Below are 13,143 nucleotides of genomic sequence, written 5' to 3'. Positions count from 1 at the left end.
TCTTGTCTGAATAAATATATAATTTTAACTCTATTTGACAATATTTTTATATCCAAATGTTTAAGATGGTTTTTTTCGGTGTTGCAAGGGAGCGTCGGAGAAACCCCAAAGGCGGAGTCATGTCATGGCCAAAAGTGAGGGCGTTTCCTTATCTGTTAAATTGAGAAGTGTGCTGTTTTGGGCGATTAAGATACCTCCAATACTCGTCTTTTTATTGGTAGCAAATATTTTAGATTCTCCAGCTATTAAGGCTGCCATTGATAAAGTGCCACCAGCCTCGGGTTATCTTCAAGTGTCCGGCGGAATCTTTAAAAGTGGCCAATAGACACTTGACTTTGCTTTTGTTTTAGTACTCGGTGCAAATTCAAATTTTTAGCTCAGCGCCCCGATCTAAATCGATAGCCCAATAATTATCGGAGCCAGCAAGAATGCAGTCGTTTTCACACATACGAAACACGGTCATACTAGACAAAGCTCTCGAGAATTTTGCAATAAAATCGCAAACAAAGGTATTCGGCGATAATAAACCCCTAACAAAGTTATTTAATCTGCCAATGACCTTGTGAACTTCGGAGATGGCTGTAATTAGTGTTTGCAGGAGCCGCGATTTTTAGCTGCCTGAAAAAACATAGATTCCCAGGGAATTGCATGTGAAAAATCCATACAATGCGCAGAAAGTGTTTATCAGTCACACGCACACACACGCAGAGAGTGGGAGAGTGCGAGAGAGCGAGAGAGAGCACAGCTGTCGCCGGTGCATGTGAACCTGCATTTGTGTGCGTGAACTTGAGTGGGAGGCGGAAATATTGGAAAAAATTCCTTCGCTTTTCGGTTTGTTTATGTTTAAGAGTTGCCTATTGATTTTTAACAGGCCACCGAAATTTGAGTGCCATTTCGATTCAAAGTGTCTGCTGAACTGGCTAAACTTTTCCGAATTTCCCTCACTTTGTTTAAATTTGAAGTTCAAGGCGATAAAACTGTTCTGTTACAGAATACATACATAAGTAAATTCAAAGTCAATCTTGTTCAGAATTTAATTAAAAGTTGTGTTTTAAGTGCATAAATACAAGCTGTATTTATTTATTTGTCAAATGTCTTCTCGCAAAATTAAATTATAATTTTCTGTAAAAAAAGCAATTTTAATTTAGCTTAAATTCAAACAACACATACCAATTTAGTTTTTTTTTAAATCCAAAAAAGGGTGAAATGGTATAAATATACTGGCAGTTTAAGATAAATTAAGATAAGATTTTTCAGCAGTCCATAGTTAAATAATAATGGAACCCATAAACCCGCTGAAAACCCCATTTGTATGTGAAATACACCCACAATTAAAAATTGTTTTTTTTTTTCCATTCGCAGATGTCTTAGCTTAGTGCTACCGCCCAAAACACTTGAATTGCAGATAGCAAGGGACTAGATCACAGCAACCAAAAACCCAGAAAGAAGGCAGAAAGATCCCCGCAAGATGGCCATGTCTAAGGTGATCCGTGTGCTGGAGAAGTCCATTGCCCCCTCGCCGCACAGCGTCCTGCTGGAGCACCGGCACAAGAGCGACAGCATCCTCTTCGAGTCCCATGCGGTGGCCCTGCTCACCCAGCAGGAGACGGATGTGATCCGGAAGCAGTACAGCAAAGTGTGCGATGCCTACGGCTGCCTGGGCGCCCTCCAGCTGAACGCCGGCGAGAGCACGGTGCTGTTTCTGGTGCTGGTCACCGGCTGCGTGTCCATGGGCAAGATCGGCGACATCGAGATATTCCGGATCACGCAGACCACCTTCGTCTCGCTGCAGAACGCGGCGCCCAACGAGGACAAGATCAGCGAGGTGCGCAAGCTGCTCAACTCCGGCACCTTCTACTTTGCCCACACGAACGCCAGTGCGTCGGCATCCGGAACCTCGGCGCACCGGTTCGACATCACGCTCTGCGCCCAGCGACGCCAGCAAACGGAGGAGACGGACAACCGGTTCTTCTGGAACCGCATGATGCACATCCACCTGATGCGCTTCGGCATCGATTGCCAGTCCTGGCTCCTGCAGGCCATGTGCGGCTCCGTGGAGGTGCGCACCGTCTACATCGGCGCCAAGCAGGCCCGGGCCGCCATCATCTCCCGGCTGAGCTGCGAGCGGGCTGGCACGCGGTTCAATGTGCGCGGCACCAACGACGAGGGCTATGTGGCCAACTTCGTGGAGACGGAGCAAGTGATCTACGTGGACGGCGAGGTGACCAGCTATGTGCAGACGCGCGGCTCAGTGCCGCTCTTCTGGGAGCAACCCGGCGTGCAGGTGGGCTCGCACAAGGTGAAGCTATCGCGAGGGTTCGAGACGTCGGCCGCCGCATTTGATCGCCACATGAGCATGATGAGGCAGCGCTATGGCTACCAGACCATTGTCAACCTGCTGGGCAGCTCCCAAGTCGGCAGCAAGGAGGGCGAGGCTATGCTGAGCAACGAGTTCCAGCGCCATCACGGCATGTCGGCCCACAAGGATGTGCCGCATGTGGTGTTCGACTATCACCAAGAGTGCCGCGGCGGCAACTTCTCGGCGCTGGCCAAGCTCAAGGAGCGAATCGTGGCCTGCGGGGCCAACTATGGCGTCTTCCACGCGTCCAATGGCCAAGTGTTGCGCGAGCAGTTCGGTGTGGTGCGCACGAACTGCCTGGACTGTCTGGACAGGACGAACTGTGTGCAGACGTACCTCGGGCTGGACACGCTCGGCTTGCAGCTGGAGGCCATGAAAATGGGAGGCAAGCAGCAGAATGTGTCGCGGTTCGAGGAGATCTTCCGCCAGATGTGGATCAACAACGGAAACGAGGTCAGCAAGATCTACGCCGGCACCGGGGCCATCCAGGGAGGGTCCAAATTGATGGACGGGGCACGATCGGCGGCCAGGACCATTCAGAACAATCTACTGGACAATTCCAAGCAGGTAAGCTTTTGTCTTCCCCCTATCTTTCTTTTGCTTACTTCTGTGTGCCATTTGCAGGAGGCCATTGATGTGCTGCTTGTGGGCTCCACGCTCAGCTCGGAACTGGCGGATCGGGCTCGCATTCTGTTGCCGTCGAACATGCTGCATGCTCCCACCACCGTCTTGAGGGAGCTGTGCAAGCGCTACACGGAGTATGTGCGTCCGCGGATGGCACGGGTGGCGGTGGGCACCTACAACGTGAACGGCGGCAAGCACTTCCGCAGCATTGTGTTCAAGGACTCGCTGGCCGACTGGCTGCTCGACTGCCACGCCCTTGCCCGCTCCAAGGCGCTGGTCGATGTGAACAATCCGTCGGAGCATGCCGACCATCCGGTGGACATCTACGCCATCGGATTCGAGGAGATCGTGGACCTGAACGCTTCCAATATAATGGCGGCCAGCACGGACAATGCCAAGTTGTGGGCCGAGGAGCTGCAGAAGACGATCTCGCGGGACAACGACTACGTGCTGCTCACGTACCAGCAGCTGGTGGGCGTTTGCCTGTACATCTATATCCGGCCGGAGCATGCGCCGCACATCCGGGACGTGGCCATCGACTGCGTGAAGACGGGCTTGGGCGGTGCCACTGGAAACAAGGGTGCCTGTGCCATTCGCTTCGTGCTGCACGGCACTTCCATGTGCTTCGTGTGCGCCCATTTCGCGGCCGGGCAGTCCCAGGTGGCCGAAAGGAACGCCGACTATGCGGAAATCACCCGGAAGCTGGCATTTCCGATGGGCAGGACCCTAAAATCGCACGATTGGGTGTTCTGGTGCGGCGACTTCAACTACCGCATCGACATGGAGAAGGACGAGTTGAAGGAGTGCGTCCGAAACGGAGATCTTCCCACTGTGCTCGAGTTCGATCAGTTGCGCAAGGAGCAGGAGGCGGGCAATGTGTTTGGGGAGTTCCTCGAGGGCGAGATCGGCTTCGATCCCACGTACAAGTACGACCTGTTCAGCGACGACTACGACACTTCGGAGAAGCAGCGTGCGCCCGCCTGGACCGATCGGGTGCTCTGGCGTCGAAGGAAGGCCTTGGCCGAGGGCGATTTCGCCGCCTCGGCCTGGAATCCCGGCAACCTGATCCACTACGGGCGCTCGGAGCTGAAGCAAAGCGACCATCGGCCCGTGATCGCCATCATTGATGCTGAGATCATGGAGATCGACCAGCAGCGCAGGCGTGCGGTCTTCGAGCAGGTGATCCGCGACCTGGGTCCGCCGGACTCGACGATTGTGGTGCATGTGCTGGAGGCTGCGTCGACTGGGGACGAGGATGGACCCACCATCTACGACGAGAACGTGATGTCAGCCCTGATTGCCGAGCTGTCCAAGATGGGGGAGGTCACCTTGGTGCGCTACGTGGAGGACACCATGTGGGTCACCTTTCGGGATGGAGAATCGGCCTTGAATGCGGCCTCCAAAAAGAGCACGCAAGTGTGCGGACTGGACCTCATCCTGGAGCTTAAGTCCAGCGACTGGCAGCATCTGGTGGACAGTGAGATCGAGCTGTGCACCACCAACACCATACCGCTGTGCGCCAATCCGTCGGAGCATGCGCAGCTCCTGCAGGCCATAACGCCCGAATTGCCGCAGCGGCCCAAGCAGCCGCCGACACGTCCCCCCGCCCGGCCCCCCATGCCTATGTCGCCAAAGAACTCGCCTCGCCACCTGCCCCACGTGGGGGTCATCAGCATTGTGCCCAAGCCGGCGAAGCCACCGCTACCACCTCAACCGCAATCTCAGCCCCTGATTCCCTCACCGCTTCAGCCGCAGTCGCAGTCGGCACCGCCCCGTCCGCCAGCGATGGACACCACGCCATCCTCGAAGTCGCAGTCGCCCACGGAAATGGCTTCCGCCAGTTCGTCGACTTCCTCCTCGGGCAAGGCTTCGCCCACGGCTCCGGCCCTGCTCTCCGGTCCGCCGACACCGCCTCGCCAAATGCAGAGCAAGCAGGCCACTCCCGTCTCGACGCCCACGCGGCAGGTGTCGTCGCCCAAGGATCAGATTCCAGCCGATACCGCCTACGAAACCGCCAGCAACATTTACGAGGAGATCCAGGAGGACGTGCCGGAGCCACGCCATCCGCCACCGGCTGGGCCGCCGCCCGTGATGGGGGCACCGATGGGGCCTCCGCCACCGCTGCCGAACCGGAGGGGCCCACCACCCATACCAAATAGGAGCGGCAATGCTCCACCGCTGCCCACGCGACCCGCCAACAACTGAGCACCAGGCTACGCACACGGGGTAAGTCGGGCACTTTTTTGTACTTAAATACAGTAACATGTCTCTAATCAGGTGATCCACCATTTCAGCTCGCTGTCTTGCACTCCGATTGCATTCCGAATCGCTGTATTTAATGTTAAATATACTCGAATATATTGGGCCACCCCGTGGAGGAGGACTCCTGGCAATATCTGCACTTCGCATGGAATCTATGTTACTAGTGTATTACCTGTTTGTTTGTTGCGATAGCTTATATCCGGAATCAAACTAAATTTAAAGTCAACTAATAGTTCCACCTAGTTAAAGCCCGAACGAACCCGAGCCCGGACCCCATTGTGTTGCATTATTTTTGTACTTGTTTACCGCTGGCCAGACACACTCAACCCCATTGCACCGGATTCGCGCCGGGGAGGAACAAATAATGAATGAAATATAGAAGCGACAAAGTATTAAACTACTCTGCATAAATGTAATGTTTAAATGAATTATAGCCGTACTAGTCAAATTATGAATAAAAGTATACACTCTGGAGCAGCAATCGAATCCTGTAACGATATACTTAAACATATGTATCCATTGTTATTGAACAACTATTTGCAAGTATTACCTATTATTCCACATTGTTAAGCTATCGTTGTATTCGATCGATTCGAGGCTACATTTGAATTCGTGTTTTAGTTGACCAAAAAAGTATATCAATGAAATTGAGCAATTGCAATTACTCTGTTAAAACGTTGAAGTTACGCCTAAGATTAAAATAAACCCCAGTCGAATGACAACCCAATTAACATACAAAACAATAAACAAGTTGGACCGCTGTAGTGGCTTTTCCAAACGCTAACCATATGTGGTCCTAATTGAAAATCAATGAATAATGATGGTATCCTTTTTCATAGCTACAACTTCGATGTAACTGGACACAAGTATGTATGTACGTTCTTATATTAAATTACTCAATGTACATTGTTATTTCATTTATTGCCTTTTATTTTAGCTCATCAAGTGGGCTCAACTCAAACAAAAACTTAACATCGAAGCCTATAGAACCTCTAGAACCACTTGGGCAGGGCGTCATGCGGCAGATTCTTGTGGTTGGGCAGCGCCGTGCAAGGTCGCTGTTGGCGCCAGAACTCCTGCCGTTTGTTGAGGAACTCCACCGCCTCGCGGGCGTATGCCGAAATACTCTCCGTGTGGGTGTCCGCCCGGACCAGGTCCGGATGCAGCAGGAGCTTCTCCAGGTACTCCTTGTCCACGCACAGTTCGCCCAGCAGCTTGCGGGCGTTGCGCCGCTCCAGGTCCACTCGACTGGGCTTCTGGCGTATCCTGGCGCCAGCTGCCTGCGACTTTGGCGTCTCCTCTCCGGACTTCCGTGCCTTGCCGCTCTTGGGAGCGGAGGCGGAAGGCGCTGCCTGCCACCAGACCGGGCTTGCTGCCGATCGTGTTCTCTATGGCCTCTTGCGTCTTTTGGACGCCCAGCCGGAACAGGGCCAGTTCCGGACGGGCCCTCAGGCCGCGGTGGAAGAACATCAGGCTCTGCTCGAACTGGCCCAGGTAGTAGAGCGACTCGGCCTTCTGGTAGATGGCCCGGATGTTGTTCTTGTCCTCCCCAAGCGCCGTCTCCGCATCCTGGAGCGCCTTGGAAGCCTCGCCCAGCAAAAGGTAGCACTTGCTGCGCGAAATCAAAGCGTTGATGTCGGTGCTATTTAGCTCCAGTGCCTGATGAACGAAGAAAGCACATTACATTGGTAAGCAATCAAGTAATTATAAAACAAAATTCATATAATTGGTGCTCTAAAATGTTGCACTTAAAAGTTACCTTAATAACGATCAATTATGTTACAAATAGTAAATAACAGCCTATAAAGAAAGTAGTATAAAAAAAGTGCTTACTGCTCAAATCGTTTCAGATTTATATTTTACAAATGTTCTCGTTATGTAATGTTAGTTGATCCAATTTTAAATTTATATCAACTATAATAAATATTATCTTCAAATACAAATTTGATCAATAACTGGCAAGTTTTGATATATATATTTTTTTTGATAATAAAACGATTCGAATCGTTTCAGATTTATGTTTTATGTATAGTTAGTTAATATAATTTTACATTTATATTTTATATCAACTATAATAAATATTATATTTTAGTGTTACTTAAACTGGATATCGAGAAGTAACTCCCTCAAAAGTTAAAATCAATTATAGATTTTGGTTACAACCGCATTATAATAGTTCAGATTTCCGAAGACAACTTAATTTCTTGATTTGTATACTTCTCTAATGTTTTGAATACATCTTAAACTGCCCTCTTTAAATATGATTTATCAGGACTTTGGGTAATCGAACTGTCGAGTAATCCGTGAAACCAGATTAAATGGAAACCAGTAGCACCTTGCAGAAAAAGTGGATGGCATTCTCGGGATTGGCGTTCTTGATCTCCTTGAGGCCCAGGGCGATCACCGAACTGATGTCCGCCTCGTCGGGGATGAGCAGGGCCTCGTTGCGGTCCTGCTTCTGCTTGATCTGCAGACTCTGCTTGATGTCGAAGGCGCCGGCGCTGACCGCCGCCGCCCGGTCCTTGTCCGTGTAGAAGTCGACGAAGTTCTCCTTGGGCTTCTTCTTCTTGGCGATCTGCTCCTCGATCCGCTTGCGGGCGGCCCGCAGCTCGGCCTCGATGCGGTTGCCCCGCTTGCCACCCTGGCCGTCGCCTCCGCCAGCTCCTCCGTCGTCCGCCTGCTTGCCATCCCGTCCGCCACCCCGCCCCCCGCGATCCGTGGACTCGCGCCGCTCCCAGATGGGCGGCTTGTGGGACCGACCCTTGGAGCGCCTGCCTGCCTCGTCCTGCGACTCCTCCTCCGCCGCCGCTCCTGTGCGCAGAAAGCTCTGCAGCAGCTCCTGCTCCTTGTCCACAGCAAGGATGGATTTGGCCTTCGACATGTCCTGCTACCCTTACGCAATCGCCGCACCGTTTGAAACAATGGGTGAATACCCAACTACTGACCAAATCACTCGCCGATTGATTGGCGCAATGATGGGCTGTTGCCAGGAGACTGGCGCTCCCAAATGGGTAAGCAATCGATAACAAAACAACCACGCGTGTAGTGCCAGGTGCCAGGTGATAGGTGCTAGGTGATAGGTGCTAGGTGCTGGGTGCTTGGTGCCAGGTATTATGTGTCAGGTGCCGTGCTTTTCGTCGGTGTGAATGCCAAGAACAATGGCCTCCAAGTGGGTCGCGACCTTGAGGCCACTCCACTGGAAGGTGAAGCTGCAAGGGATCCGCATAGCTAGCAGGGATGGATATGGCCTTCGACATGTCCTGTATATCTATATGTACTATAGATAAAATATATACGATATATTTACTAGTTTTAATCTTAAATATTTTATGCCTACATTAAAATCAGCTTCATTTCTATACCCTTGAAGAGTTTATTATAATTTCAGTCAGAAGTTTGCAACAAGGATACATCTTCGACCCTATAAAATATATATATTCTTGATCAGAGTCACTAGGAGAGTCGATCTAGTCATGTCCAGCTATCCGTCCGTTTCTACGCAAACAAGTTTCTCAGTTTTAAAGCTATCTGCATGAAACTTTTCCAAAAGTTGTATTTCTATTGCAGGTAGTACATAAGTCAGAACGAGCCGGATCGGACTATAACATATAGCTCCCATAGGAACAATCGGAAAAATAAATTTAAAAAATTATAACTTTGCTGTTTTTTTTAATTTTTTTTAGTTCTTCGACATATATATATATTTAAATTTCATCAAAATCGGACGACTATAACAAAAAGCTCCCATTGAAACAATAAAAAAATTATTATTATTAATTTTATTATTTTATATATATTGGTTTTAATTTTATATAATTGGACAACATTTTCATATAGCGGCTTGCAGAAGTTTGCTTTCTTTGTTGTTTATATCATATATATATACATTATATGCTAGTAAAACCCACACAGCAGAGTCAATTTGCAGTCCGCATTAGATGGCGTTACATTTTGAAAGATATCAACTGATAAGGGACACTTTTTATAGTTGTTGCTCGTAGAGTATAAAGGGTATATATTCTTAATCAGGATCAATAGCCGAGACGATCTAGCCATGTCCGTTTGTCAGTTCATATGAACTTCGATTTTCTCGGAAATTATAAAAGCCCGGGATTTGGCATTAAACTATCATTTGCCTATAATACTATTTTTCTGCCGCAACCGTATATGTGAAGGAAAAACGAAAATTTTGTTTGTGCCTAAATGCAGTACAAACGAGAAAGAAAATGTTTGAGTGTGTTATACAAATAATTCGGTATCTTTTTAAATAATCGACTTTCCGAAATTACGATCGTTTCAATTTAAAGGCAACCTAGTGGTAACCTTTTGGTTGATTATATATTGCTGGAAAAATAAATCTGGCACACCAATGAGCCAAATAAGAATATTAAATTATATTTTAAAATAACTTTTGCTACTTGTACATAGTATGCAGTACGCACATCCTTTTTTGATATTTTAGGTACACAATTTATTGAAAGTAAATTGCTTGTTATTTATTGTTTGTTGTTCACTCTACAGGTGAGAAATTAAATGAAGATGTCAAACTGTGCGCCTCTACTTGGGAATCTAAAACTGCGTAAGCTTTTTCAAGCTTTTAGTGAAGTTCCAATCCAAGTACTTGAGCTAAGCTTAAGCTTTACTCGATTTTTTTCGTATATCTTTTTGCTTAACATTTTAATAATTTTAATATTCTGGTCTTTAACGCTATAACTCTTACAGCTCAATTTTAGACGCGTTTTTCTCGTAACTACTTTTTCAAAGACCGTGTGCACTGTCATTTCAAGACTATTAGACTTAAACTTTCAGTAGAATATTACAGCTTACACTTTAGATGGCCACGTTTTTTAATTGAAAAAACAACTTATCAAATTGTTTTTTTCTCAAGACGTTACTGGGGGAAGTTTTGTTACCGCTCAAAAGTGTGCACAAAAGGTCCTAATAAAATTACTTAATCCTTAATAAAGAAAATAAGAAATATAAAAAAGTCTTTTTACGCCAAAAATTTAATTTATTTTATTATAATAATGTCATTTAAGTTTTGCTTTTTATTTGCTTGCCAAATATTAAGAACCCAATTCCTATCTTAAAATCGGTTTAATAGCAATTTTCCATCTTTAAGTATATTAAACTTAAGTTTTGTTTTAATTTTCAATAGTTCAATTGCTTTTTATTTGTATGCCAAGTATTAAAAATACAATTCCTATATTAATCTCTTTGGACAAGTTAAATGAGTTCTTAATGACAAGAAAAAACAAACCAAAACATCAGACTAACTAAACAAATTAATTCAGGTTGAATTAAACCTAAACAAAATGTACCATAAAAAATGTAACTTTACCATAAAATACACTATTATTTTCTCGGTTAAGTTTTCTGAACATTGGTTTTGAATTTTTCATGGGTGTACAAAATAGGAGATATCGTAAAAAGGTCTACCAGGAAATAATTTAATAGACGCACCTGATTGTAGCCAAACAGAGCCTTATCGTACGCCCTGACTTTCATGTGATTGTTTGATTGATCGCATAGCAGTTTTATACTGGTCTCAATCTCTTCGAGGGTGTCAACTTTCGGTTTCTTGCGCGGCATTTTGATTTTATTTTAGCGAGGTTATTATAAAAGTACGGGGAGCATTTCAAGTTAGGATCGCGGTTGCTTTTGAGATTTACATTTCATTTGTTTGGGCCTAGGAGGTCTTTACTGCGCCCTGAATAATGGACGTCTATTCACGGCGCTAGTCGTTGAGCAACTGATTTACCTGCCTTCACTTTACATTTGACCCGACTTGGGCTCGATTCCGACCCACCACCCCCCAAGCCATCAGTAACTCCAGCCACTGCATTTGGCTTTTCTTTACTTTGTATGCCAGTTTACATGCGCTGACAAGCAGCAATAAACTTCAATAAAGTTTCATTAATATCTCAACAAACCCTTCTAGGCACTCGGGAAAAAACCCACAATTTCCGTTCTAATAAATCCCAACTTTATTATAATTTTTTGTTGTTAAATTTCGTAATGAAAAACTATTTTTAACAAATAAAAAAAAATAATGGATTTGTTATTGGTAAAAATTTATTTTTATATAATTTAAAAATTTAGTTTTTTATACAGGGTTAGTTATTTTTAATCATTCATTCAAAAGTCAGAGCTTCAAATAAAATAAATTTGTTAATTAAGATTTTTTAAACCAAAAAGGTAATTTGAAGCAATTGGGTATACTATTATATTTGTACTATATATTATGGAAATTTTTTAAAACTAGCAATGTATTTTTATATAATTTAAAAATGTAGTTCTTTATACAGGGTTAATTATTTTTAATCATTCAAAAGTCAGGGTTTCAAATCAAATAAATTTATTAATTAAGATTTTTTAAACCAAAATGGTAATTTGAAGCAATTAGGTATACTATTACACTATTAAAACTAATATCACTTACTTGTTCTCTGTGCAAGGGCGTTGGATTGCTGGGAAAAAAGGTAGGCGGTGGGCGAGGGCCGCATTTACACGCAGTTAATTGAAGCCATCAAAATTAAACCTCAACCCGGGACAGGGGAGTCACGCACCAGAGCCAGGCTGATAAGAGAAGGCCCAAGTTAGAATCAGCCAATCGATTCGCAGCAGGTGAGACCCATTTCGTAGCACTACCACCAGAAAAACCTCCCATTTGGTGCTTCGCTCGCCAGTTAAGGACATTTATTTCGACAAATTTATGAACCCCAAACAAATTGCTATTAATTTTCCGGTATTGTTTTTAGAGTAAATAAATAAGCTTGATGTTTGAGCAGGTCGTAAAGGTGGAGCACGTGAACAAACGGGCCTGGCAAGGGGCAGTGGGTGGGGATGGGTGGCTCCGGGTGCCTGGTGGTTGGCTCGGTCTTGCGTGCGCCAGCCTCATTTCGACAGCGGCTGGCAACCTTCGCGGTGGCGTGACGAAACAATTTTATTTGTCCTGCCCTCGTAACGGTGGCCTGGCCCCTGGATCCGGAGGTGGCCCTGGAGGCGGAGCCGGAGGAGGGCCGCCATTTGTGGCCTACTCCCCTTCGTTTGCTCCGTTTGATACTTTGCAGATGGGCTGTCGGAAATTATGATATTTGCATTTGCTCAAGTTGCTCGCCTCGGCGGAGGGCCCAGACCTTAATGCCGACTCGCGTTTACGACAACTCCAATTGAACAGACACGACCTCCGATTGTAATGGCTTCGATTCCAGATTGGAGCAGCTCGCATGCAAGGCACCAGGCAGTCCACCTGTGGAACGTGCAATAGATTCGCCTCCAATCAAACGGGGCCAATCGTCGAACTCATGCTAAAATGCATTAAGGCTTTAGGGAACACTCTTTGGTATAGCTTATTTTTACATCAAACATTTGTCCTTTCTAAAATAAATCAAATTTCTGATTCTGACTTTCATTAGCATCAGAAAATATAAAATCAAGATATGTTTAACTTCTAATTTAAAAAAAACTATTGTTTAAAATTTTTTTCTTCGTACCCCATTCAACAATGAATCCTATATACCCTGTATATTAGTAATATCGTTAGTTAACTCTCAAGTTATAAATAAGCCCATGGAAATATTTGGTTGACTTAGAAAAAATATATATTTTGATTTAAATGCTATAATCAAATTTAAATGAAAATTTATCAAAATGATTTTCATACCGAAGCAACATTCACTAACAAATTCACGCTTCCATTTAATTTTGTTACTAGTTGCGAATTCTGCCGGCGTGAATGTTTCCAAAGTCAAAAATTGAACACATTATAATTTACATACGCTGCTTTCCAAAGGCACTATATATAAAAGCGTTCCGAATGATTTAATCCGACCAAATGTCCTGTCCAGGGATACAAAATATTAGCACATTCTAAATATGACAGATATCACTTACTT

The 13,143-nt window shown here is 45.7% G+C and overlaps 2 protein-coding genes across 5 annotated transcripts; one reads left to right on the top strand and one right to left on the bottom strand.

Annotated features, from left to right (window-relative positions):
- Positions 1–404: 404 nt before the first annotated feature.
- LOC128256748 (synaptojanin-1) lies at positions 405–5,967 on the top strand. 4 transcript variants are annotated; one of them, XM_052987288.1, is made up of 4 exons: positions 405–509; positions 1,363–2,926; positions 2,984–5,209; positions 5,278–5,967. In XM_052987288.1, exons 2-3 carry the CDS (start codon positions 1,469–1,471, stop codon positions 5,186–5,188), a joined length of 3,663 nt encoding a protein of 1,220 aa, XP_052843248.1. In that variant the 5' UTR covers positions 405–509; positions 1,363–1,468; the 3' UTR covers positions 5,189–5,209; positions 5,278–5,967. The 4 variants fall into 4 exon arrangements, with proteins under 4 accessions (XP_052843248.1, XP_052843249.1, XP_052843250.1 ...); XM_052987289.1 differs by lacking the exon at positions 405–509 and adding an exon at positions 630–831; XM_052987290.1 differs by lacking the exon at positions 405–509 and adding an exon at positions 872–1,004.
- Positions 5,968–6,177: 210 nt separating this feature from the next.
- Positions 6,178–8,271, bottom strand: LOC128256750 (outer dynein arm-docking complex subunit 4). Its single transcript, XM_052987293.1, is given in 3 exon segments — positions 6,178–6,606; positions 6,608–6,904; positions 7,581–8,271. Coding segments are annotated over 3 exon segments (1,212 nt in total). The 5' UTR covers positions 8,127–8,271; the 3' UTR covers positions 6,178–6,237.
- Between the last annotated feature and the right edge of the window lie 4,872 nt (positions 8,272–13,143).

The sequence above is a fragment of the Drosophila gunungcola genome (assembly GCF_025200985.1).
Source record: "Drosophila gunungcola strain Sukarami chromosome 2R unlocalized genomic scaffold, Dgunungcola_SK_2 000027F, whole genome shotgun sequence".
Taxonomy (NCBI): Eukaryota; Metazoa; Arthropoda; class Insecta; order Diptera; family Drosophilidae; genus Drosophila; species Drosophila gunungcola.
The sequence above is the reverse complement of the archived record's forward strand: the minus strand, read 5'-3'. Positions and strand labels throughout refer to the sequence as shown.